General features: G+C 42.7%; 1 protein-coding gene across 3 annotated transcripts; it reads left to right on the top strand.

Annotated features, from left to right (window-relative positions):
* The first annotated feature begins 1,531 nt into the window (after nucleotides 1-1,531).
* MTHFD2L (methylenetetrahydrofolate dehydrogenase (NADP+ dependent) 2 like) lies at nucleotides 1,532-26,844 on the top strand. Of its 3 annotated transcripts, none has more exons than XM_058803412.1 (8): nucleotides 1,532-1,665; nucleotides 3,945-4,129; nucleotides 4,424-4,546; nucleotides 9,122-9,274; nucleotides 9,981-10,088; nucleotides 13,739-13,831; nucleotides 17,809-17,934; nucleotides 25,250-26,844. In XM_058803412.1, the coding sequence occupies exons 1-8, from the start codon at nucleotides 1,532-1,534 to the stop codon at nucleotides 25,360-25,362; spliced, it is 1,035 nt and encodes a 344-aa protein (XP_058659395.1). In that variant the 3' UTR covers nucleotides 25,363-26,844. The 3 variants fall into 3 exon arrangements, with proteins under 3 accessions (XP_058659395.1, XP_058659396.1, XP_058659397.1); XM_058803413.1 differs by lacking the exon at nucleotides 1,532-1,665 and adding an exon at nucleotides 3,204-3,387; XM_058803414.1 differs by lacking the exon at nucleotides 1,532-1,665 and adding an exon at nucleotides 3,621-3,641.
* Nucleotides 26,845-26,975: the final 131 nt, after the last annotated feature.

Here is a 26,975-nt window from a genome sequence, read left to right on the forward strand (position 1 = left end):
GTTCTCTTGCCTAATGATGAAAACCAGTGAAAAAGTCAAAATAGCACACACTTCTGCAAATATCTGACAGAATTTGGAGACTGTCACTATATAGAAAGAATTGTTACTACTTCTAGTAGGAATAGTTATTATTGTCTATAACTTATTTTGTAATATGGAAACTGCTATTTCAGATAAATCGTATTGTTTCTACTTGAAAACAAGCATGAAAAATGGGTCTAAATGATCCAGTAATATTTGTGAATGGCATTATTAATGTTTATCGCTGTTTTTTCTGTTATTACTTTCTAAAATTATTGCTTTTCTAATGCTATTTTCACTGTTATTACTTTGTAAAAGCAGTACCAGAACCTTTGTGCCGCGTTCGGTCCCCTCACCAAACGCTGATCAAATGCTCCTCGCCGTCCCCTCAGGCGTTTCCCGCCCTTTTTGCCCGCCGCGCGCTTTCCGCCTCAGCGTGAGGGGGACGAGGAGGGTGAGGAGGAAGGAGCGAGCAGGAAACCTCCCCGGTGGGCGCCGCGTACCTGGCGGCGCTGCGAGGGGCGCTGCTGGCGCTGCAGCCGGCCCGGGGCGCCGGGAGGAAGGCGAAGGAAGGTTCGCCAGCCCCTCAGCGGCGCCCAGGCCGGGAGCAGCAGCGTGGAGCGGGATGAGGAGCCCTGAGGAGGCCGCAGCCATGTCGGCCGGACCCCACAGGTGGAAGCGGGGTCGCAACCGCGGGACGAGGGGAAGGGCCGGGACAAGCAGCCGAAGCGGGTGAGCGGTGGACGGGAGATGCTGAGGGACGGGCGGTGCTGAGGGGTGGGCGGACAATGGCGTGTTTTTATCCAGGGTATAATTTGATAAGAATAATATTTTAGAAAGGGCAAGCCATTAAAACCCAGCATGCACATTGTCTGTGGAAGCACCTGAGCCACAATGCTTTTGGAAACATTTAACTTGTCAGAATCCTTGCCAGGACCATAGCAGAATATGAAGCCTCACTAAGTTGACACATCCTTCCAAAGCTTTTCCCAGCTTTATAAAGGAATTTTCCCGCTGTCAGTAAGCTGGTGGGAGTGCTGTTATTTTGGCATGCTTTTTAAATGCTATTTCAGATCTTGGTTTGTTTGCTCCTTCCGCTCTGCACAGGCGATTTTTTTACTATAAAATCTGCCATTGAACATGACAGAAGTCACCAATATGCAAGCTGCAAGCGATTCCCTGAGTTTTCCCCTCAGAAAACACGGGGGTGCGGGGAATAACTATAAGGGGCAGCAGCGATGCTTGTCCGTGGAGCTCTGTGTCTACCCAACCCAAATTGCGACGGGAACAGCAGCTCACGGGAGCCAAAGGCTGCAGCCAAGCCCATGTTTGGGGCATCTTTTGCGCGGCTGCTGCTGTACCCTGAGGCTCCAAATCCCTGTCACGCAGATTCCTCAGCTCCCGCCGTCCCCGAGCTCCGCCCGCTCTGGCCGCGATCCCGGTGCCGGCGGTGGCCCCGCCTGCCGTCGCTTGGTTGCGGCGCCGCTTCCGTCGGTGGGGACCGACCGAAATGGCGGCGGCCGCCACAGCCTTGTCCCTCTCCTCCACCTCCTCTGCCGCGCTGCTGCGCCCGGGCTGGGCACCCCTGAGGCGGTGGCGAGCCCTCGCTCGCAGCGCCGGCAGCTTTCCCCGCAGCGCCGCCAGGTACCTTGCACCGATCGGGTCTTTTTCCTCGTCATTCTCCTTCCTCCCTCTTTCTCATCCTCCTCATCCTCGTACCCCTCATGGCGCGGCGGGTCCAAAGGGCGGGAAACGCCTGAGGGATCAGCGGGCTCGGGCCCCCCGCGAACGCCCTTCGGGACGGATGCCCTCCGATCCCCGCTGAGTTCCGCGGTTCTTCCCGGGGAAACGGGGAAGAAGCAGCGGGAGAGCGGGGGGCGAGCGGGCCGTGGCCCTGGCCTTGGTGATACATTGGGGATTTAAGCGGTGCCCTTGAACTTGAAGAAACCCCTCGCGATGTGACCTTCCTGCCCCCTCCCTGAGGGGAGTCTGCGAGTTTGCTTGCTCCTGATACCTTAAAGAGCCTGTCAGGGGATTTATACAGAATTGCCGTGTATGTTCATCATTTAGTGGCAAACAGGGCATGCTTTGTAGCACTGGGGATCGGTGTCCTGACAACACTCACCCCCTGCATTTAATTTATTGTGCTGTCTGCAAATGGATTCTGGTGTTGGTTTTGCAGCACTGCAGCTCTGAGCTCTTGCCTGGGTCTGCGTGGGAGGGTCTGTTTGAGCTCCTGCTTATGAACCTTTTCATGAACATGTAATTGTGTTAAGAACTGTCTGAAAACTGACTAGAGGTTCAGCACGTCACAAGTGCCAATGCTGAGAGCACTGTCTTTGTGATTTCAAGAATGAAAAGATCAGTGAGCTGAACAGCCATTGAAATAAGCATCTGACCCTTGAATGTTCTGTGTATTGAGTATTGATTCTGTCAGTTTTGGGAGAAACAGCTGTATTTCTGGACCAGTGCATATTCTACTTCTGTGCTACGTTGCTAGGAACTGTTTTTTCCAGTTCTGCAAAACGTAGATGTCCCTGCACCCCAGGTTTTTATGGGGTGTGGGACATGTCCTGTTGTGATGCTAGATGCGATCTCAGGCTTCTGGAGTACAAATTGATCTAAAATAGCAGTGCAGATCTTAGTTTGTGTCATGGCCTGCAAGTCACCGGGTTCATAAACAAGAAGAATTTTCTGTGGTAAATCCATGGTGGGTTCAGAGTAAGAGCATCCCTGGGTGGATGGGATAACAGTGGGACAGGATGGTGCAGTGACACATATTAAGTCTGTCATTTTAACTTGGTCATGAAATCTGTCACAAATCTATATTAAACCTGTCGTTTGCCAACACCTGGTCAATGTTTTAATGTGTGTAAAATTTACAATAATAATTATTCATGACTTAGTTTCAATGTCTTGAATAGCCTGCTGCAGTGTAAGCTTTCTGTACAGGCAGTGATTTATTTGTTCATGCAGTTCTTGTGTGATATAGCCATCAAAGGACTTATCTAGGTTCTAAACCTAAGAAGCATCAACATATTTCAGTATTTGCTATTTTTATATTTTACAGATGTGAGAAGTGCTATGTACTGACTCCTTTCCCATCAGCTATGAAGTATGAGAACTACATCTTTGAGGCTTGGACAAAAAATTGTGAAAATAATGCTACGTCAAATCAATTTTTAGGGAAATTTGAGGAGGGAAATGGGTAAAGTAAAACTTAAGGGAGTAAGACCATCCTCATATTTTATTCCAAAACGCAGGAATTCATGTACATTTATATGGCTGGCTCTGTGTGTTGGGAAATGAGTTGTGGATGGTGAGCTTCTCTTCCAAGTGCACTGATGGCACATCCACACTCTTCAGGTAAGAGAGTGGATGTGGGCACACAGTTTGTGGAATTGGGAGTGGGGCTGTGGCTGAGCCTCATCCCCAATGGGCTCCAGCTGTGAGCAGCAGGTGATGGTAACGAGCCATGGAGTGCCCAGGGGCACTGACCAATCACCACAGGGAGCAGAGGGCACACAGGTGCAGTGCATAAACAAGAGGGTGTAAAAGGTTGAACAAGAAAGAGCAGAGGCTTGCAGCCTTCTGGAGTTGTGTGCTGTTACTCTGTGTAGGTAAGGGCATGGAGTCATCTGAAGAGCTATGGTGTCACTGTGTATGGATGAGTGCTGAAAGCCTTCTGAAATTGTATGGTGATACTTTGTGTGTTGTGGTCATCTCAACTGTGACAAGTGGGAAAGCACTTCTTGTCCCGGGTAGATTTGTAGTGTTTTAGTGTTTTTGAAGTAATAATTGAAGTACCACTACATGAATCAAAACATTTGGGAGTGTTGAAAATGGTAGAGTACACACTTGAATGTGCCTTCTTCCTGATGCAATTTTAGCCCTAAGTACTGTGTACCTTTTTATCTTTGTAGTGATGAAGCAGCTGTTATCTCAGGGACGAGGCTTGCACACCAGGTTTTGAAAGAAGTTCGAAGGGACGTGGAAATGTGGATATCTGCTGGCAACCAGAGGCCTCACCTCACTGTCATATTGGTAGGAGACAATCCAGCCAGTCACATCTATGTCAGGAACAAGATAAAGGCAGCTGCAGCTGTGGGTATGTCATATGAGTGTTCCTTTAGTAAGCTTTAAAGAGAAAAAAATAAAGCAGGAGGAATCCCCTTAGTGTCTTAATTTTGCACCAATTTCTTCCACATGTTTTCTGATGCACCTAAGGAATTGCATGGATGTATGGAGAAAGTAGTTTTAATGTGATTTGAATGGGTGCTGAAAGTTTCATTTTGTGTTTGGAGACAGTTCTTAAGAATCAGACTGATTTTTGGACTAAATGACTAAGCTGATCACTCTGTATTCTTATTCTGATGTGTCCTCTGTCTTTTGTTTTTATCAGGCATTTCTAGTGAGATCATACTGAGGCCTAAAGACATTTCACAGGAAGAGCTCTTGGATATGACAGCAAAACTCAACAAGGATTCCAGAGTTAGTGGCTTATTAGTTCAGCTGCCTCTCCCAGGTGTGTGACATCTTTGTCCCACTCCTCATATTACATAGTCCATTTAAGAGGAAAGAGTTGAATAGTTTTGGGTTGCAAGTGTACCTTAGGGCCATAAGAAAGTCTTGAAAGAGGATCTGCATAAGGAAGGGTAGGGTGAGGTGTTTTTTGTTGAGTATGCAGCTCATTTTAAAGAAAATACTGCCATATGTAATACTTGTCTTTTTTTAATGATCTATCACAGGGGTGTTTCAAGGCATTTCACTTAATTTATCCAGTTTAATCTTCTTTATTTTTTTGCGATTGTTGCACTGATTTGCCTTGAATTTTATGCTTTCATTCTCTATATCATGCAGCATTATGATATATAGCAGGTGATGCTATAGCCTTTCTCATAGCGATTCCAGGTTTTGCCTTAAACATTCAACATTTGTTTTCATTGTTGGCCCTAATGTTCCAGGTGAGCATTGTGCTAAAAAGCCTTGACTAAATTTTTGGGGTTTTATTTACCTTCTTTTAATTTATAATAAAATATCACTGAAATATCCCTGGGGAGTAGTTGGCCAAGTGGTATTTTTGCAGGGATGAAACTTGCAGAGAAATAAAGAACTAAACTGAAAATGTTTTTTATCTATAAAACAGCCAAACTGAGCGTTATGAAGGAAAAAATGCTTTGGCTGTATTTGTAATAAACAGCAGTGCTCATGGTGAGGAGGGTTTGCACTTGGCGGTACACGAAAGCTGCCCAAAATGCGCCATGTAGTGAAATAAGTTCGCCACAAGGTGGGAGAATAACACAAATCAGGAGCCACGTCCTGGCCTTCAAGGTAGGAGCTGATGGAATGTGGACAGTTTCCTTTGGAGGAGCATCTTTCCCAGTGACAGAGATTTGCAGCAGCAGGTGATGTATTTACCAGAGTTTAATTGCAGCCATGAGAACTGTAGAAGATGAAGCACCAGCAGCTTGGGGATGGGATTCATCCTGTCTGATGCCTGTAGCAAAGGAAGCAGGCTTGTACACTGGATTCCCAGTGTTCCCTAAAAATGAGAGGTGTCATGTGTCTTGCTGGTGAGGGTACTCAGGGGAATGGCTAGGTACCACTCATAGAAATGCATTTATCAGGAGAATCAGGTTGCTAAAGTCTGCTTTCATCAGTGCACAGTTCAGAACTTCTTTTAGTCTCAAAATATAGTGAGTTTAAACCTGGTCAATGTGAGGAAAGAAAAAAGCATGATGATAATTCTAGCTGTGTCAGTTGAACTGTTTGATGCTTCTGTGCTGAAATGCTCAAGTCCTTAAGTAAGGATTAATCCTAAAATTGTTTGGAGATTCCTGCCCAGTGACACAATAACTACATGAAGATTAATTAGCCTCCCTCCAACCTATCACACAGGCATAGCTGTTGCTTGTGGTAGGAAAAGCTTTAGAACAATTTAATCCATAGCAGAACTTTGTCAATATTGCAGTGTCTGTATAGTAAAGTAAAATGTGCAATTTGTCATGAACTGGAAATATTCAGTAAGCTCTTGCTGTGTTAAGTAGTTTTTTTTTTTCTTGAAGGAACTTAATAAACTAAAGGGTTAAAAGCTAAGTTAGCTCGTTTTCCAAATTTTATCTTTATAGTGACTAAGATGTAATGGAAGGAGACAATGCTCAGAAGTTGTGAAAACTGTCAGTGGAGGCTGCTTATTCCAGAACTGAGGTTGTGGTGTGGGGTTTGGGACTTTTTTGCAATAAACTACATAAGGTGTGGCTTTTGATCAATTTTGGGTTAAAAAAGGAATCAGAAATAGCTTTGTTCTGTTGCACTATTGTAAGCTGGGGCAATTTAACTTTGAGGATTGTAATCTTTGCCTCAGGAGAAATTCTTTTCTGTGCACTTTTGAGTGCATTTCTTGTGATAGTTTTCTAGAAATTTTCCTTTTTTATTGGTTTGAGTTGCCTGGGAGAGGGCCACAAAATATTAATGTATTTGGGACAGAAGATGAAAATCCATGCAGTATTTTTTTCAAATGCCTTTTGTGCTATGTTATTATTTTCAATACTCTTCCCTTTTGAAAAGCAGCCTTTATTTTCCATGTCCTAGCACCAGAGGCAGTTGTTGTGTAAATAGGAGTTTCTCTGTGGGCAAATGCTTGGCCAGTGATGCCCAGTGTAGTCCTGCAAGTTCAGCCAAAAAGGGAGAGGAGGAGTGCAGGGAGTAACTTGGCATGGGGAGTGGCTTGTAATGACAGCAAGGAAATTTGTATGGGTATCAGCTCATGTTTTATGAGACTGACAGTAAGATAATTAAGAAATTATTTTGTTCCTCTGGAAATTAAGGCATGTGGGAGCTTCTTCTCTGGCTCACAGCTCACTTGTCCCCAGCTGTGCAGCAGCATTTCCTCCCAGTACTGTAAACCCTGTTCTGGAATTCTGCAAATCAATTTTGAGTGTTGAAAATATCCATGTAAGGCATGATTTTTTTTTCCCTTTAACATAATTGTGTCCATTATCTGTCAGGTTTTGGGAAGCTAAAGACAGACTGTGTGGAGGAGGTGTTTTTCAGAGCAGTGTTCTGCTCATCCTAGGCACAAGGAAAAAGCATGGCTGCCAAGTTTGTGTTGGAAGAACAACTGACTTGCTTAAGGGTAACAAGTTCTTTTGCAAAAGTCATTTAATAGGTTACTCCAAGTTTCTTCCTTGGTTTTGTTTTCCTTTTTAATTCCCAAGTTGACATGAAAACAGGGTTATGGTTGCTTTCAGTCTCTGTGAGGCAAGTTTCAGTTCTGGGAGACTCTTTCATCAATGTACTTAATATCTTAATTTCTGCAGTCTTTTCTCATTAGGATTCAAAAGCAAACTTGCTCTCATCATAAAGTGGAGAATTAAACTGTAAATCTTAGCAGCCTGGTTTATCTGTGGGGGTTTTCTAATTGGAAATCTTACAACAGGAGATTAGTATGGTTTAAGTTCTACAGCATGCTTATCTTTTAATTATCTACCTCCTTTTAATGGAAAACCACAAAACCCTACTAAATTAAAACATCCTGTTTAGGTCTTTAAAATATTTTACTGGCAACATCTGAATTTCCTTGTTGATGCTTATTTTCCTTTATTTGGTTTTTTTAAACCTCCTGTAGTGCGCTCTGACTTGGACACTGGGACATTTTGCCACACAGTTGCAGGATTCTGTTCAGGTTGTGAGTCATGTAAGGGATGCAAAAAGCAATTGCTCTGAGATGGAAATGATAAACCCTCAGCCTACTTGTCAGGTTTAGGGGAAAGTACTTTGGTTCACTCTTGCTGGTGCTGGGGAGGAACAACCAAATTCCCAGGAGGTTCAGTAACAAACTGGTCATTAACTCATAGAGGGTCAGTGGCTCTCGCCCCATCTACCTGCTCTGGGGTTCAGCTTGCCTTTCTCCCCGACAAAAGCTTTCAGCAGGTCTGGGTTACTGCAGGCCCTGGGTCAGTCAGTGCCATTATGGGGCTCTCAGCAGGCCTTGGGTCAGTCATTAAGCCCAGTTTGCTTTTTGGATTAGTATGGGATGTTTTGTGGAGCTGTTCCTCTGTGGTGTTATGTATTCCAGGTTTATGCTTGGGTTTGTAACTCTGCAGGAAGAGCTCTGGCAAACACTTTTTTTCCATAATCAGTACTAATGTTTATGCTGTGTAAGCTTTAAGCAGTTACAGAACTGTCTTGTATCAGTGCAAATGAAAAATATTTAGTATGAGTACATATGAATACAAAATTTGTGCAGGCAATGCCATTCAAGCCATATTTAATGTTTTGAGATCACCAATATCAAACAGTTTGGTGTCTTCTTGGTTTTTTTCATGAAGTACACTATGTTTTGGTCCTACTGATGAACAGTTGACTAAAAAAAAGCATTGTTGGAATAGGAAAGCTAGACCTTCAAAGTTCTTCAGCTTGAGATTTCCATTGATTTGTTTAAAAATTAGCTCATGTGTCCTCTGTGGGCTTAGAAACCAGAAAAATGCATGTAACTGTTCTCCTGTGGTTTGCTGGGTATTGTACTCATATTGCTGTTATTATATTTCTAGAGTCCCATACCTTATGAGCAGTTCTTCTCAGCAGTGTTGTTTGTTCCTTCACAGTCAGGGCTCCTCCAAGGCTCTCCCTGATTGGAAAGCCCACCCCCTTTTATCCCAGTTGCCTTCATGAGCCACAGCTGCTGCCCAGTTAAGGACATCACAGCTGTAGCTCATTTAGAACAACTAGGATTGGGGCACAGCCACTTACATAGTACATATATTTTACAAGGACTCCTACTACAGTTGGACTTTTTGAGTCATTCCATGTTTTAAGAATTCTATGTTGCAGAAATGACTTCCTTGAATATTTCCTCTAATAGTTACTGTCCTCATTCTCAGCTGCATACTGGGTCTGTTGTATCAACACTGTAACAAATGGCTTAACCTAATCTTCAGTAAAGTGTTTGTTTGAAAAGGTAAAGCTGCCTTTAGGGGCAGTGTAGCTGGTTCAATCAAGAGCAGTAATTGATTACCCTGGCCAGGTTCTGGGCTGTGATGATGCATTGATGGCACCTGACAAGGGAAGGAGCTGTAGCTGAGGGCTGTGTGTCTCCTAGATCACATAGATGAGCGGACAGTCTGCAATGCCATCGCCCCTGAGAAGGATGTGGATGGGTTCCATATCATGAACATTGGGCGGCTGTGTCTGGATCAGCCTTCCATAATCCCTGCCACCGCTGCTGCTGTCTGGGAGATCATCAAACGGACAGGTAAGAGACTCTCCTCTCCTGGAACTCTTCTTGTCCTGGGAGGTGACCAAGGGATCAACTCAGGTGTGAGCTAAAAGGTCAGGGTTCTCTAAATGCGTTGGGCTGATTGAAGAACGAACATTTAGAGTATTAATCTGAATAAGGAGCTGCCAAGTAGATGGCAACTTGTGCCATTAGCACAGCTATTATTTAAGTGTAGACAGTAGTATTTGGTGGAACACTTCAGTAACTTTCTGGGTTTTGTAGTTTTGCAGGAAATTTTTGGTGCTGTTGTTGTTCTATTTGTCAAATAAAAGATGGGATGTGTAAGCTCTTGTAGAGAAAGGAGAAAAACAAGAACCAAAAATGGGAGCACTTAATTCAGTACTGGAAGGGGGAAAAATGCATATGTTTTCAATAGTTGTAATTTTTTATTTACAATGTACATGTCCTTACTGGTAGACATTCTGTTGTGGCTGGACTGAGGAAATTAAGTCCTTGCTAAGGGTGATTCAGGTACCCTGAATGAGCTCTCAGTTTTCTTTCTCTGAGGTGAAAGCTGAAAGTTTTGTGGATTCATCCCTCAAATTCAGCCTTGTGGATTTTCAAGTTGTGTTGATGTCAGCAATCCACAACCATAAATAATTCTGTTGTGGGGATTGAGAAGAAGGGTTTAGATATATCAAAATACTGGAAAATAATTTTTTACTCTTTTTTCCCCTGCAAGGAATACAAACATTTGGAAAAAATGTTCTTGTAGCTGGAAGATCCAAAAATGTTGGAATGCCTATTTCAATGCTTTTACATACTGATGGAGAGCATGAAAGGCCTGGAGGTAAGTCCAGGAATGTTATCCCAATGTTTTCATTTGTGAAGTCCTGAAAATAAAGCTGGCTAGAGGACTCAGATTTAAGAGCAAGCTTTCCACACTTTTGAATACTTTTGACCAGACCAAGAAAATAAATTTGCTCACACATTTCCTGCCTTATTCTCAGGAGAGCAGTTTCTGGACTTGACTTTTTCTGGTGTTAAGTTATCACTTCTTCCTCCATTTGAAACAGCTACTATTTCAAGTGATCCTTGAGCGAAGCCTTGAAGAGCTGCAGAGGCTCCCGTGATGTTTTTACAATGTAGCTGTTTATATGCTTTACCCTCATGCTTGTTCAATATTGATTTTGTTGGTCATGCACCAGTGAGCACACATGTACACATATGCCTACATGTACACACACAGATTTAAGTATGAATAAACAAAAAATTGTGGCATGACCCTTGAGTTGTGCTATGTCAGTGAGGTGTTGCTTATAAAAGTACCTGAATGACCAACCAAGGAACTCTACAGCGTGAGTACCATGATTACTTGTTGGCCTGGGGGATGTTTCTGCAGTGCAGTTTATATCGCCCTGGAAATTGAGTGCTGTGGTGGAAATATTTTTAAGGAATCCTAATTACAGAAGCCTACATGTGCTGCTATAATGGTGCTGTAGAAATTAAAACAAATATAGCTTAGATAGAATGCTGCCCTTTTGCTGCTTCATTTTGATGTTAGAAACTGCTGTGGTGGTATCCACAAATGAGGTGAACGTGGACATTTAATTCCAGGCCTGTTTAATTGGAGCGGAGTGAAATCTGTTATTAATATAATAAAACACTAAAAGCTTTATACTAATCATAGAGTTGTTTTTTCCATTCAGCCTCTGTGGGAAAGTTGCTATTTGGAACTTCTCTCAGTGCCTGGATTGTAATTACCATTGCTGCATAGTTCTGGTCTCATCCTCATTCCCACGGAAATTAGTAGCATTTTTGCCATTTGCTGCAAATATTGGGTGACATTTGTTCTTGGCAGTGCAGCTGATGTTTGAAGTAGGCTTGGTAGAACACGAGGTCATGTTACGAACTACTTACACATTTCCCACCTGGAAATGAGGGGACCTAGTGACCTGTGATGCTTTCAGCAGCTTGTTGCAAAACCCTCAGCAGCTGCATGGGCAGTTTCTAGCTGTAACTAAATACTGTTTGCAGCTTCCAGCTTTTGAGTGGATTGGATCCACGGCTCAGTTTTGTTGTCTTGTATCCTGGCTTTCTAGTTCCTGTTTGACTGTCTGGTAGTGCAGCTTGTTTTGGGGGGTCAGTCCATGAGATTTTTGTGGTGCTTCATGGTCTTCTGCCAAAGTTGTGGTTCCTGATATGTCAGAAGACTTTGATTGAAACCCTGCTTGTGGGCATTGCCAGTGGTTCTAGATGTGTCACATATTTGGTGCAGGGACAGAAGAATCTTCATAGTCCCTTGCTGACACTGGAGCCTGGATACAGAAAGCGTTAACTCATGGAAGTTCTTTGCCTAATCTGAAGAAATGGATTTATTTCTCAGGTAGTTTCATAGTTTTCCAGTCTGCTGAGTGCTGGCACACAATATAGAACAGCTGGCAATGAGAAAACAAAAGAATGTGTATTCCTCTGATAATGAGCTGGCATTAAGTGTCTATGTGCTGTGTATATGATGGTAAATAATTCTGTATTTGGGGTAATCTGGTGGAGTTTTCCTCCCTGACTCACAGATGGGGCTCTCCTTGAAGTTCATCTTCTGCATTTGGGTTTAATTTCTGCTTTGAGCAGTGAGAAATTGGCCTGGATGGCATGTGAAAAGGAAGGGGGGGCCAGGCCATGGTTTCAGCTTTTTTTCCTTTTTTGAAACTCGGGAGGATAGGGACTAGAGAAGAACTACAGTAAGATGCTGAAAAAACTTTCTCAGGTTATCAGTCAAGAAAGAGGTTTTTTCATCAACTGGGCTGATTTGATTAATTTTTTTACAATTAAGAAATGATGCAAGGGGTGGGTATACATGGTACTACTTTTTGTTGTGCATTTTGGCTGGTTTTCTTCCTAGATTATGAACAAAAATTACAAGTTGGGGACTGTCATAATTTGTGACGTTTCATATGTAGATGCACTCATGTCCTGCAGGTGGCAATATCTGATCAGATGGAAAAGCTATGTGAACCCTTTCCAAAATAGATACTGTTCTGTGTAGGCAGGTCAAGAGACTATCTCTGTTTTGTAAGCTAGGGAATTGGCTTGGGAGTATGATGTGGAATCTTAATTGTTAAATATATTCCTCTTCTTTCAGCAGAAGTAGCAGTGTAAAAGTAGTTGTTTATTTTCTGTTTGGGCATGATCACAAATAAATGGAAAACCTCCCCTTTCTGAGGTGTCTGTAAGCTTCTGGACTGCTATTCTCAAGGTAGGGGCTTTTTTCCCCCCCCCCTTTTTTCTCCTTTCATTTTTGGTAGTGAAGGCAGTTGCTTGGTTTCAGGAGCTGACTACAGACACATTAAAACTTTACAGACAAATTAGCACCAATTTTATTCCTCAGAGATAACCTTGTAACTTTGGCTTTTATCCATTGGTTTTTCTCAACCTTTATGCTGAGTCATGATTGTGGTTTTGGGTGAGACATACTACTTTTGCTTAAAGCAGATATTGGAAGACTTCTCTATTTTTTTCAGCCTGTACTTTTCTGTTTTTGTCATCTGCAAATATTTTGATCTGCTTGTCTTTGAGGAGATAATGTGCACTGCAGAGCCTGAAGAAGAGGCATAAAAAATGAGGGGAGAGAGCAGTGAAGCCAGGGCACAGAAAGGTTGAAGATGAGATGCCTGAGAGAGATAATGAGAGGCACAGACTAGACCAGTCAGACACATTCCAAAGGAAGCAGATGTGATGGTCATGTCTGAGAAGGCAAAAGGCTTCAGTTTAATTGCAAATAACATAACCTAGGTGTCTGTGATGAGTGGAAGGCAGAGATTGGGGGTATGTAACACCTGAACACTGCAGTAAAAATAATTACAGAAAGGGTTGGCAGCAGTCTTCTTGGAGAGCTGTTCTCTCTGCTGCTTGCTTGGGCAGCCTTCAAGGGAATACCACACTGCTGTTGGATGCAGTATGAGCCTTTGGACCCTCTCCCTGTGACTGCTGATGTTGTGGTCTCTCCTCAGTGTCTCCATCAAACATCACAAGGGTTTTCATGTCTTAGCAGGAGAGTTTATTATGTGTGCTTCTTGTCCTTCTACTGATGGTCTTGTGTTGAAGTTTTTGTGTGTGGCAAACAGCTGAGGCATGTGGCACCCTCTACACACTGACCTTGGTAAAACACACTGGCTTCTGTGCTGGGTTTGTTTTGTGGAGTTCCACTGAATGTAACAAAGCCATGGAAGGTTTTCCCTTCCCATGGAAGGGAGTTGAGCCCACAGTATATAAATGAATTCATCCTGTGAGACCTTTTAAGAACAAATGTTTTTTCATATGTGTGAGCAGCAAGTCTTGTGAGTGTTCTGCCTATGCTGATATAAAAGTCACATCCCAAGACAAATCTGATCTGTTCTGTTGTTAATGTACCAAAGTAAATAATTTGCGCCTGAGGGTAAATGCTGTGCTTTTTATAGTATTTTACATCTGACAATTCATTGCTTTTCTCTTCTGTTTCAGGTGATGCTACAGTGACCATTACTCACAGATACACCCCAAAAGAGCAGCTCAAGATCCATACACAGCTTGCTGACATAGTAATAGTTGCTGCAGGTAATGCTGGTTGGTGCTGATGCTCCAATTGCAGTATTTCAAACCTTCCGAAAAGAGGACTTTGCAGTCTGTGTCTGTGGCACTGGCTGTTTCACACTTCACTGAATAATCAGTGCTTGCTGAGGGTGTTGCAGTAGGTAGGATTTCTCCCTGTAGGAAGAGCAAGTGATTTGGCTCTTTGTTCTTGCCCTTCACATTTGCAGACTCATAAACTGCTTCTTGTCACATGTGACACCTTTCCCTTAGGGAGACTTTGGAGTGAACTCAACATTGGGAACCAGTCAGTGCATAGTTTATACAGGTGTAATTATGTAAATTAAAACATTCTCTGTGCCATGGAAAAATCATGAGTCATTTAAATTTTGACAGGAGGGTTTCTTTAAATCAGCTGGAGCCTGCATTCATAAACCCACAGTATCATTCCACCACTGTTAGAATTAAGGCCAACCTTGCCAAATTAACTGGAGGTTTGGGTAAATGTTAGTAATGGCTGGGGCTTTTTTTTCTTTTACAATTATCATGTCAAGAGAAAGACAATGGTAATTGCCTAGAGGAAGGGGACTGAAAGAGCAGTGTCTGTACTCTTAAAGCAACATAAACTGAAATACTTGGGGTTTAACTAATCTGTCCCAAAGAAACAAAAGGAACTCTGCTTCTAAGTGGCCTTTATTTGTTTACAGGTATTTGAAGTAGAATACAAATTAATTTAAAAAAAATCAAGTGACCCAACTTAGTATGACCTTGGTAAAATTCTGGGTCCCTTTGCAGCTCAGGGGTATTATCCTTCTCTTGTACTGTTTTGTTGGACTACAAGAGGATTGTCTTTCCTCTTTTCTGCTCCCTTTCCCCCTCTTTCTCATCCTGAAGACCCAAGACTTCCTTATGTATTTTCTAGATGAAAATAGATGGACAGGTACCTGTCTAAAGCTTGTCACTTCATGTTGAAGTGAGATGCCCTTGCCTTCAGGATTTAACTTCGCTGGCAGGCCAGGATCAAGAAACAACTTATTTATCCCACATCTAATTGTTCAACTGTGGGCCTGACCAGAATTCACCACTGTGAATAAAAGACAGCAATGGTGTGCTAACTGGAAATAAACCAGTGGCATTTCATCCAAATTCAATGCTTCCAGTTTAATCATTGCTTCTGATTTCTGTGCTGAACATGGTTTGTCATTGTTTATGCTTGGAGTTAAATGGTCTGGTAGCCATTCAGCCACGTTTACCTTTCACATTATTTTCCTTCTATAATTTGTAACAGGAGCATGATACAACACTCATTACACAACTTGAGATATACTTGGAATGATGAAAAAACCTGGGGCTAGGTTGTGCAAACAGGACTCAGCCCTCCCTGGTGTGTGCTCTGGGGAAAGTTGTGTTTTAGAAAGGTGGAATCACTTCAAGCTTCCTTTTATTACATGAGAACTGTGCACATTTTACCTCTGGGATCACACACTCCCTGGAAATGGGTGATCTGTTGAGTAAGTGTTACCTTTCTTGCAACTTGTACCTTGCCAGGTTGGAACAGCTGCTTTTACAGGCCACTGCAGAATATGTGCAGAAGAAGAGAGCTTTTTTTGTGTGTGCCTGCATTGGAAGACCAAGGTTCCTTTTCCTGTGTGGTACTTTTGCAAGAGCCATCTGCATCCTGGCTCCTGATTGGTGACTTGTTGCAGTGAGTCCCTTCTGATCTGGTGCTCCACATCTGAGTGCTTTCGTGTTCACTTGCATTCATGGTTTTGGTGGTACTTCAAATCAGGTGCTTCTTTTCTCTTACTCCTGAAAGTAAGAAGATCTGGCTCTGTGTGCTGTCTCATTTGCCCCCAGGCTTGGGGCACCAATTTTCCTGATTTGGATTGTAACTATCCATGCAGTTGATTCCTTCTTATTCCTACCCAACTCCTTGCATCTTAAATTCCAACAGGCGGCTCTTGTCCAGCCTGCCCCTCCCTAAAATTTCTTTCAATACCACACAGCTTTTGGATTTCTATCTAAGGCATTGTTTCCTGTTAAGCACACCTGACACTTTGTATCTCGCCACAGGTGTTACCTCTCTTGGCCTGCACTCCCTGCCTGTACAGACATCCCATGGAATCTGTTCTTTTTGCCATCAGCCCAGCCCCATGGCAGCAGTGCAAGTGCAGCTTTACCCAGCAGCACTCCTAGAGCCACCTCAGGACAGGCAAGGCTGTGATGGAAGCAGCAGGACTCTGGAGCCAGTCAGCTTGCTGCTCCTGCTCTCTGGGCTTTCCAGTCTGCTGAGAGAAACAGGGCTCATCTGCCTGCCACGTTTTGGAGGGGGGATAAACAGGGAAAGTAGTGACTGTGTCAAATTCCAGATGAACTTCTGCTTGGACTGCTTGTGCTGTCCCTCAGGACATGATCTGTGGTCTTCTTGTGTCAGAAGTGCTGGTTGATCAGACCTTTTATTCTGGGCAGCTTCCTTGGAAATTCACAGTTCTTGCACCTAAACTCAGATTAGGTAGGGCCTTGTTTTTCCTTTGTTTAAAATGTGATTCATCATTTTCTGCAAAAATTGCCAATGAAAAGTTTTTCCATATTCTTCAGTGAGTGCATTTTAGGAAAACCTACCCTAATGTTTATCCTTTCCTACTTGGTATGTAAAGCAGGCTTAAGTAGCTAGATATGCTCATTTGGTTTGGGGGTTAGTTCATTTGTTGCTATTAAGTATTTGGCTTATTATCAAACCATTTTACAAAGCATGTAACTGTGCAGCTTCCATTAATATACTTGCAGCCCTATCACACACAGATCATTTACCCCCATAAGGCTGAAGCATTATCCAATTACCAGCCAGGTTACCATGGATTACATCAGATTGGGATGAAGGAGATGCAGTCAGATGTTATCAAACAGGGTAGGAAAGAGTTTGAGATCTTGGCTTGCTCAACATGAGAAGCAGAGTTTCAAGCAAGTATCTTATGGGGGAGTGAGAAATGGAGAGCAAGGAGTGTCCTGGTACTGTCTGTATCCAAATGACTGTGTCAGTGCTTCAGCACTGCACATGGAGCCAGAGCCTTGTACACCAGCCCTTCCCTCCAAAAAACTGCAGTTTCAACCTATATGGATTTGATTTCTTTTCCTTTTTGCCTTCTCCCCACCTGAGAGAAAGCTGCTTTGATGGGGAGAGGGGAGTTCAGACTGTCTTTTTGGAGGTAGTTTAACATTGCTTTCAGAACAAAAAGCTGATGGCATTGCTCAAGAAGCAAGGTGAGTTGTAATATTTAGTTTGGAAATTCCCACTACTGAAAGTTGGAGGTTGCACGGTAGGGAAGAAATTCCTGACAGGAGTCATAGGGCCATGGATATATTTCATTAGCTAGACTTTGAAGTGACCTTTTAGGTTTTCTGGGTCCCCACTGAAGCACATATTTGTGATGAATATCAAGAAGCTTCACATTTAAATGTGCTGGAGAAAAATGGTGCATATGAAAAAAGATGAGGTGGTTTGTTGTGGCTCTTTCAGGTGGAATTTTTCAATAGCCAAATACTCCTACTCCAGGACCCCACACAGAGATGAAGAAGCCCATAAAGTTTGCAGTGCCCAGGGTGGGTCTCCCAGGACAAGTGCAGAAGCCTCCCAAATTGCTGTAAAGAGCAAGAAATGGTCTGTTGTCCCTGTGGAAGATCAGTGTTGTCTGCTGGGATTACTGTAACAGTTGAAATTGCCTACTGATTGAGTGTGTTTCTTGACCCAAAACAAATCCCATGGCACAACTTCTGATGGGATGTTTTTTGTGGGTTTTTTTTCCTCTTTACTCTAGTAGTAGTTACAAACAGTGTGCAATTGATAAATAGTTGTGTTCAGTGTGGGGTGTACCAAGAAATATTCAGTGTTGTAGATTTCTATTCTGTGCATGCATAGCTGTGCATGCACACCCCTTGATATCATTCAAAAGTGATAACTTCAGGTTGCCTGGCCAGGGTAGTGAAATGTGTGTTTATGATTCCAGGTATCCCAAAGTTGATTACAGCTGATATGGTCAAAGAAGGTGCAACTGTGATTGATGTAGGCATCAACCATATCCATGATCCTCTTACAGGAAAAACCAAATTAGTTGGTGATGTGGACTTTGAAGGTTAGTGAAACACACTTTATATAAATCCATTGGATAAATATATTGAAGCTCATAGCATTCACTCATGGTAAATTTTTGGACTAGGCAGTGTTTCATATAAGACTGTTTTCAGGAATTTTTTTATAATGTGTTTACTTAAATAAGAACAAAAATCTATCTGCTATTAAGAAATTGCTTGTTAGTTAGGAGACAAAGTGTCACTTTTAATTACAGGTACTAGCAACCCCTAAGAGACACAGATGAGCTCTTTGACACTGGTGTAGAAGGTGCTTGTGTCCAGTTCCTTTAATCTTTTGAGTTTGTGGAATGTTTGAAAAGTAATCAATGAAAACAATTTCTGCTCTTTTTCAAGCATAGGGTCTCCTGCTGTTCATAGCAACTGTTATTAAACCACAGCTTCTTAAAGCCTCCTTTTGTTCTCCTCCTCTACACTTGTCTGTGAAAATGATAACTTGGCTTTAGAAATATGCTTTATGCTAAAGTTTAATGTGTGCTCGTCTAAAGTGCTTAACATCTTAGTCCAGGCAAGCCTAACAGATAAATTGTTGTTACATATTGATCTTTTTATGTTTAACTTGTTGCAGAGCAAGTTCACAATGTAACTTGATTAAATATCTCTGCTCTGGAGGAGCTCCAGACTGGAATAGCAGGATTGTTGTACTTATTGGCGGGGTTGAGTGTGGGAAGCTTAGACAGCATTTACCCACATTATTAATGGTTCTCAACAGTTCCTTGTTTTGATAAGTATGAAAATCACCACAGGTTTTTTTCCACAGTTATTAACATCTTGGCTGGCATAATGTTTCAAAGCTTAATTATATTCAGAATGGTTTTAGCCAGCTGTGTGTATTTCTAATTACATCGCTCCCTTAGTTCCCTGCTGCTTTTATTCATCATGCATGTTACCTGTCTGTTAAAGTCTGTGAAATTACCTGCATGAGTATAGCTGAGCGACTGTCTTGGAATGTGTTTGGAAATGTGTAACTGGATGTGTGCAACAGGGCTCCAGGAAAAAAAACCTTTTGGAGGACAGCTTGAAAAAAAAAATTCCCCCTTATCCTGCCTGGATTTCTGGTATCACAAAGAAAAGGTTCTATTTTCTGTTTTCAGAGCTGAACTAAAGTACAGACAGTTTCCAGGTATTTGGTTAGCTTTAGCAGGTAGGGGAGTACAAAAGCTGTAACTTTGGGAACGTTTCACGTGAACCTGCATCCTTCTTGTTTATCTTTCTTCAAACACGGGACCTTGTGCCTGCAATAAAGGTGTAGATTCAGTGGCAAGGCCATGATTCAGAGTTTCAGCAATGTGCTGTATCTGTCTCATCATGTCTGCTGTGGGTTGTTCTTGAGATTTCACCTGGGGGGAGGGAAGATCCAAAAAAGAGGGAGGAACTTCAGCTTGGATTATGCCACTGCAGTTACAAGTAGCATTTCTCTGTGCATTGCCAAAGGGAAGCTGTTGTTGGTTCATTGGTATCGGTGAAAGTTTCACTGAATCTTTAACAACAACAAAAATCATCCCAGTGTATACAGTTCTGAAGACTAGCAAGTACTTGATCTGGCAGTTAGGAAATGGAACAAGCCAGCAAGTTTGTGTAGCAAATAATTTTATCCTTTTCCCCTGTTTGATCACTTGGCTGGAACTCTATTTAAGCCTGAGTGGAAATGGATTTTGCAGGTTGAGGCTAGGCACATAAATGGCTGTATTGAGATGTGGCCCCTGTGTAACATCACATAGCCCACCAGTATGTATTGTCTCTTCATCCACTTCAGGAGAAAAATCCAGCTGTGGAGAGAGAGAGAGGTTTAAGTGGGCAATCAGAGTTCAAACTTCGTTTACAAAAACTAGAGGGAAATGTCTTCCTTCACCAGGTCATCTGGCTGAAATGTTCCTGTAGTGGAAATTAATTTTCTTAGGTGGGTGGAAGGTGTTTTGATTCAGTTGCTTATCTTGCAAGTACTTGGATCCCATCTTCTAATCTCTGCAAGGTAGGTGAGAGAGTTAAGTTTATTTTTATCTTTTTAACAACAAAAGGATGCATTTAATTTCTTTTCTGTGTCTTTCATTGTTAAATTCAATGTACACATTTGTGAAATTAACAGAATGCCTTTAGTAAGCAGTATTTGTGATTTCCTATTTTCCCACGTGTCCTCTTTATTTTGACACTCCAAACTGTGTGCACATCAAAAACCAGTTGTTGTTTGGTCCAGAATAGTTTACTGTGCAGTTCCCAGGTATCTAAAAGAGCAAGACAGAAGAACACTGTGCATGTGGAGGTCAGATGCAAAGCACTGAGATATCCAGCCTGATACTGCAGGGATAAATGGAACTGCATGTGCTACTCTTCATGTAAAACTACCACAGCGTATGGAGAATCCCTGCTTATGTTAAGAATTCTATGCTCTGGGGAGTGGCTGTCCTCCCTTGTGGAGGCATCAGGAAGAAGAGTGAAGTGCCAGGAATGAGGAGAAGCAATGGCATTTTAGCTGCTTTTGGGCAGCAAGTTTCAGTTACAGAAAGGGAGATCTGTTTCTCTGAGCAGCCTAGTGCATGTGTGGGTGCACTTGGCCCTGTTTTATACGCTTTTGTTGCCACAACTATAATGCCAAGGGAGGAGGAGGGCTACAAGGACCAGGAACATGAAATAAAGCAACAACTTACCCAGAAGATTTAGCTGAAACAGCTCTTTTGGGTGGAGCATCATTTCCAGGAGTAACTGGTAGAGCAGGCTACTAACACGCTGCAGTAGTGGTTCACCTTTGCAAGTGGAACTGGAAATACCAATGAAACTGAAGATGCTTGTATTTCTTTACAATTCCTTCCAGATTTTTGACAAACAGCAGTGCTGATTGTTAGGTCTTGATTAGATGCCTATGTAGAAAAGGTATCCTTTGTGTGAGATTTTTTTTAGGTGATGCAGTTGTGATGTGAGTGGAGGGCTTTACACATGAGAACTGTTTTTTCTGACTGGACAGTGTGAAAGATTGTGGAGAATTGGTCCCACCATGAGCAGGGAGGGATTGCCAGTGCTGAAGAGCAGAAGAGGGAGCTCCAACAGGTGATTGATGTGGTCTGAGGTGATGGGCCTATATTATGCGTTTTCCCTGAATAGGATTACCCACCATAATCTTCAAATCCAATTAATTGGTGGAAGTGGTGGTCCTCAGGTGTGCCTTGGCAGCAGTATGCAGGAAACCTGGCCTCTGTGACAGCCACTGCATCTGACGGTGTTTGCTGCCTCTCCGCGTTCATTGCAGTACCTGCCTGGCTACAGGCTGCTCCTGACTCCTTGAATCTTTTCCAAACTAGCTCCCTGTGCAGCTTTCCCAAACAGTGGTCACGGAAACAGAATGTGCATGTTCCAGGTGCTTTTGCTGTAACTTTAGTTAGTTCCTTTCTCAGTTGATTTCAAAGATCTGGCATTTATTTTGCCATGGAGAAGAGCCCAGTCTGTGTGATCACATCACCACATCGCTGCCCTGCAGACCTTAGGGGACCCGTTGCCTGTTTTGCTCCATGACTGCAAGGAATGAATCAGAAGGTTGGTGTTAGGCTGTGACAGAAGCCAGAAGGCTGCTGGCTAACTGGGGTCAGTGAGCTGCTGCATGGCCTGTCAAGGTTCTCCTGCACAGAAGAGGGTCTTGTTCAGCAGTGTCACTGACACACACTGTTGGAATTCCAGCACTGCACTGGAATTCCTTAGTTTTCCTTTATATTGCAGTTAAAATAGCTACAATAAGAGAAACAAGGATGAGAAAAAGCAGGAACTCTGAGAAATGGGGTAGATGCTCGCTGGTTGGTGTCACACAGTGCATAGTGAGAAGAATCCCAGAACATGTGGAGCAGAACATGGGATATCTAGTGTGGCTGCTGAGCATGTGATTTCACACTTGGGCAGTGCTGCAGGGATCTGGTGTAGCTTTACAGGGACTCGTAAAGCCGTGTGGAAACAGTGCTTAGGCAGGAATTACTCTGCATCACTTAATGCAGATGCACAGGACCCAGAACTGCCTTCAGGTTGAGACTTGCCATTGGTTTGTGTGATTAACCCTATTAGGTGTCTGATGTCCTCAGCTTTAAAGGAACCTAGGAATGAAGGGCTGTCTCCAAAGCAGTGGATCCTGTTTTTCAAGGAAACAATCTACATTTCATTTCTTCTGAAGAATCAAAGGAAGATTTCAAGGTTCTACAGAAGCTGCAAAACAGCAGCTCCTCCCCCATAGGTGTCTGATTTGCGTTTTCCAGATTGTCAGGGGAAGGCCTGGGAGACCAGGGCCCATCTGGAGAAAGCAGGAGAAAAGCTGTGGACTTTTTTACTTTGAAGTAACTGAAAGTTACTTCATTCCTGAGAAGCAGAAGCAGGACCTGATGGAACTGACAGCACACTAGCTTGCCTGCCTACATGAGATCAGTCACACATTTACGTGGTGTCTGAGAACTGTGCTTGGGCCTATTTCACTTGACCAGGAAAGTCTATTGACGTTTTTGAGGCCAAGCTATCTTCCCCCTTTGGTTGCTGGCATTCATCTGGAAAATTGCACTCACCATATCTGTATTTACTCTTACCAATGGAAACTCATCAGATGGCAATTTCCCCAGCACAGACACCTGTGTGTTCCAAAATCTGGATCAGCTTTTGTGCATGAGCTATCTGGGTGGTTTTATGCTAACTGACAAGAAATTTGGCTTCTGCCACGCCCCTCCACAAGGATTTCCATAATGGTATAATATGGGCAGAGGAATTCCCCAACAACTTGGGAAAACAGTGCACTGTGTGTTTCCTGCTGGGTAGGGTTACTAACACCACAGGCAATGTGTGCTGTACCTGATAGTGACCTGACAGGCATTGAAAGCCTTTCTTGAGGAAAGACAAGGTCTGGTTGTGGGTTGTCCTCTTTGTAGGTCAGGTGGGAGTAGTTTGAATAACACCACAAAAAAGGGTAGGTAACATTGCCATGAAAACCGTCATATTTCAGTTTAAAGTGCCTACAGTATTTTCTGTGTGAATGGCTGTGTTTTCTTCAGATGCAGGTACATTTCAATAATTATGACATTAATCTGAAAACTCATAGTAACTGTATTAACTCTAAGCACCATTCTGAAATGGTATGTACTTCAAAATAGTATTACTATTAAAAAGGTTAATTGTTTGTGTTTGAGAATATTGAGAAGTAACTGTCATATGATATCTTAATTAAATTTGTTGAATTTTACATCTGAAGAAAAACCACATTGTAGCCTGATTGCCTTTCCATATATTTTAAGAGTATATCTGGTGGTGCCAGTCAACAGGGCAATTAAAACCTTCCTGATTGTATTTACCGGCTCTCCTCAATGAGGGTTGATCTTCTGTTCTTTAATTCAGTGAGATATTTGCTGTTAACTTGGCAAATGCTCTCAGGAGTTCCCTGCCATAGGGGACGTTCAGACAGCATTTTATTAATTTCATTTATGTCTGGCTCCTCAAATCTAGTGAATATCATTTCCCAAAACCCCCAGTGTCCAATTTTTCAAATTCTTTTGTAATATTTTTTGAGACCTTATTCCTGACAGTTGAGCACCACATAGATTCCAGAGATTCAAGATAAATGCACTAAAAGCAGTAGCAAGTGATCTTGTTTGTTCCAAAGCCAGGTGCCTAGTTTTCAGTCTCTTAACATCTTCTGATAGGCAGGCAGAGTCTGATCTGTAGGGACTTCAGTGAAATTGAATGTGTTTCTGTCAGTTATGCTGGTTTAGGTGTCTCCTGTGTGTGAGTCTTTGAAAAAGCAAAGCTTCTCTAAGTGGGGAATGATTTACCAAGAACTTATTACTAAGCAAGCCAATAAAGCCCCAAACTAACAAACAAAAAACCTCTCATGGTGGTGCCCTAAAAAAACCCTGACTCTCAGTATTAACAAGGTGAGCTCCTACAAAGTTGAGCAGAATTCCATTGCCAACAGCCTGTAATTCTGATCAATGGCATTTTGCACAGTAGATAAGAAGATCAAGCCAGGATTTATTCCTGTGTTGTATGAATTCCTCATACAAACAGGTTAACTTAAATGTACTCAAAGTGTACACTGAATTTCAATAGTCTAACATGACTAATGGTTGGAGCTACTTCGGTAAGATTTTCCTTTGTGATACTTCACAAAGAACCTGCTCCTTTGCATCCTGGTTTAACCTAGGCACCCTAGTAAAACTGATCTTTAAAAATGTCTTTTCTGGAGGAACTGAGTGTTTATGGCTGAAATTGCAATGGGAATTCTGCCACTAGAATTGTTTTTTTTTTTTTTCTTGACGTAAACTCTTGTCCTTGTCTATAGTGTGAATCAGAAAAACAAATCAAACAGAAAATTGTACACTCTCTCTCTCCAGTTTTCTTTCCATGATCTCAGGGTGTCTTTATAGCTTGTGGTGTAGGAGAACAGATTATGGGACTGAGGGAGTGGGGCTGTGGCTGAGTCTCATCCCTAATGGGGTGCAGCTGTGTAAAACAGGTGAACATCATTAAAGGAAAATGAGCAGGGAATGCTGAGGTGCATTGACCAATCAAAAAGGAGTAAAAGGCCACACAGGTGTTGTACATGTGAGAAGCAGGGTAGAAAAGGTTGTACTGGGGAGTTTAAAAATGCTGATGCTTGAAACCATTTGTGGTGTTGGTTGTGTGCCCTCTGTCACGTGGGGGACAGAGGCTGACTAGGTGACTTGGCTGCTGCTCTGCTGTGGATGGCAGTAGTTCCAGCAATCTCCTGCTCTGCGTGCTGCTCCTCAGGAACACAGAATTGGGGGGGGGGGGGGTCACCTCCTTACCTACAGAATGGCGTCCCCAGCTTCCATAGCCCTCCTGGATATTGGAGGTGCGGTGTCCCAGCTGACAGATGGGGGTGATGCACATCCATGCTGCTCTCCTGGGCTCATCCTGACCACCTGTCACACAGATGTTCCTGGGACAGCTGGTCAGCTGTGTCACATGGGCAGAAATTGCCCCTTACCAAAAGAATTCCTTGGGATTAACGTTCCATCTGTCTGAGCACAGGCTGTGTGAGTGCCTGTGCTGCCATGGGGAGAGGGCAAGGTGCTGCAGGTAGATCAGCTGGAACAGGTTGTGCAGCCCTGGCCCAGAACTAGCCCTGGGTGATACATTCGCATTAGGAGAAGAACCTTGCAGCCCCGATGCTGGCCCCGTTCCATCCCTGCCTTGGCTGCAGTCAAGCTTCTGCCCTGGCTGGTCCCTTCCCTTCAGTACCTGCCAGTCACAGCCCTTCCTGCATATGTGGGAAAAAAGGTTTGGAAGTGTTCTTAGTCAATGCCTTTTTCTCTTTTCTCTTAGAAGTGAAGAAGAAGGCTGCCTTTATCACTCCGGTGCCGGGAGGGGTAGGACCTATGACTGTTGCAATGCTTCTGAAGAACACACTCCTGGTCGCTAAAAAGCTCATTTACTAGAGCAAATGGGTTACCTTGGAAGAAGAATCTGGGTTGTTCTATTTATTGATACACAAAACACTTATTTTTTACTATAAATATATTTATTTCTACCTTGTATTTATTTTTACATGTCAGGTATGTTAAATCTGATGGTTTATAAAATGTTCAGATACTTTGTCTTTCCTCCTACTGACTTATTGTGAGCAAAATCGACTTGGAGAATGCAGCCTACATGGGTATGTTGGTGGTGGTGGCCAATTATGTGTTGGAGAATGAAGAATGAAGCATAAATTACAACTTCACCTATGTATTGAGGCAGTTATCAAGGTCCTGTAAACACTTGGGACCTGTTCAAACAATATAAAAACTAAGACATGCTAAATATCTTTCAAATACATGGTTTGGGTTCTGAGGTCACTAAGCACTCTGGATGTAGTTCAGGGTCTTTAAATACTTTTTTTGAACGAGTAGAGCCAGCAGTGGCCAGGCAGCAATGTTGACATGAATGCAAAGGTTCAGTAAATGTTTTAAAAGAGTCAAGCTTGAATGCTGGTGAAATTCTGACTTGAAACATCTGCAAGAGGTAAGCGTGAATAAGTAGCTAGAATTGAGACTGGAGTTATTTTTTTTCTATGTCTGGGCAAATTGCTTTGGTGCCTAATACTGCCATCTCATAAAAACCCCTCAAACCTGGCCAGTTGATTGGGCTGAATTTGATTGAAATTGAACGGAATGGAATGAAATTTATTGGAATTGAATGGAATGTAGTTAAAACTTCTCTACATGTACAACATATATGTGTGGCAGGAGATGAAGAGGAGGAGAAAACCAAAGCTTTATCCCTCATGAAATATTTGTGTTAGAACTTTAAGCCATTTAATTATTCTCTTATTTTTCAAAACTGCATAAAGAGGGCTTTTTTTAAATCCAGGTTGTAAGCCTTGCCTTCAATGGCCACAGTATTTTGCTGGTTAGAGAAGAGCACATGGGATGAGATCAGCATGCCTCTATTCCCAAAGCTGTTTCTTGGATGGATCTAGAACAGTTACTGCTGAGATGCCAGTTCAGCTGAATGTGTGCATGGTGACGTTCCCACTGAAGGCACTGGTAGACAGTTAGGATGTCTACATCTGCACCAGGATTACTGATTTATTTTCATCAGGAGCCATAGGTGTTTGCTATTGGGCTATAGTTAACTTGGAAGGGGAAGGAAAAAGACTGTGGTTAAGTTCCCTTGCTGTTAAAGGGGAAAATGCCTTTACTGTGATAAGTCAAGGTGGAGCATCCTTTCCATGCTCACTGTTCTTGTGATGGATGTTGAGTTTGCTCTAGCACAGTGTTTGCACATATTTGACAGGATTATTGCTAAATATACAATGCCAATGGTGCAGATGCTTGTCTTTTTAAATGTAGGTGGTAATATAAATTTATGTGGTAATGTAAGTGGTAGGAGGATGAAGGCACTTATGGAGACTGTACTTGGACTCATCAACCCATGTCTGAAAGATGGAATAAAACTTGTTTACTGTTACCTTGGTCTTGCTGGAGGCTGTTGATGTGGTTTGGGGCATGGTTGTGTTCTTCCTTTGTTTATTGTGTTCAATCATTGCTGTGTCCATCTGTTTGCACTG

This window comes from Ammospiza caudacuta, chromosome 4 (genome assembly GCF_027887145.1).
Source record: "Ammospiza caudacuta isolate bAmmCau1 chromosome 4, bAmmCau1.pri, whole genome shotgun sequence".
Classification (NCBI taxonomy): Eukaryota; Metazoa; Chordata; class Aves; order Passeriformes; family Passerellidae; genus Ammospiza; species Ammospiza caudacuta.

Coding starts and splice junctions, on each gene's coding strand:
- MTHFD2L (XM_058803412.1), top strand. CDS start 1,532: ATGGCGGCGGCCGCCACAGCCTTGTCCCTCTCCTCCACCTCCTCTGCC. Junction 4,130..4,423: donor AAAGGCAGCTGCAGCTGTGG/GTATGTCATATG, acceptor TGTTTTTATCAG/GCATTTCTAGTGAGATCATA. Junction 10,089..13,738: donor AGAGCATGAAAGGCCTGGAG/GTAAGTCCAGGA, acceptor CTTCTGTTTCAG/GTGATGCTACAGTGACCATT.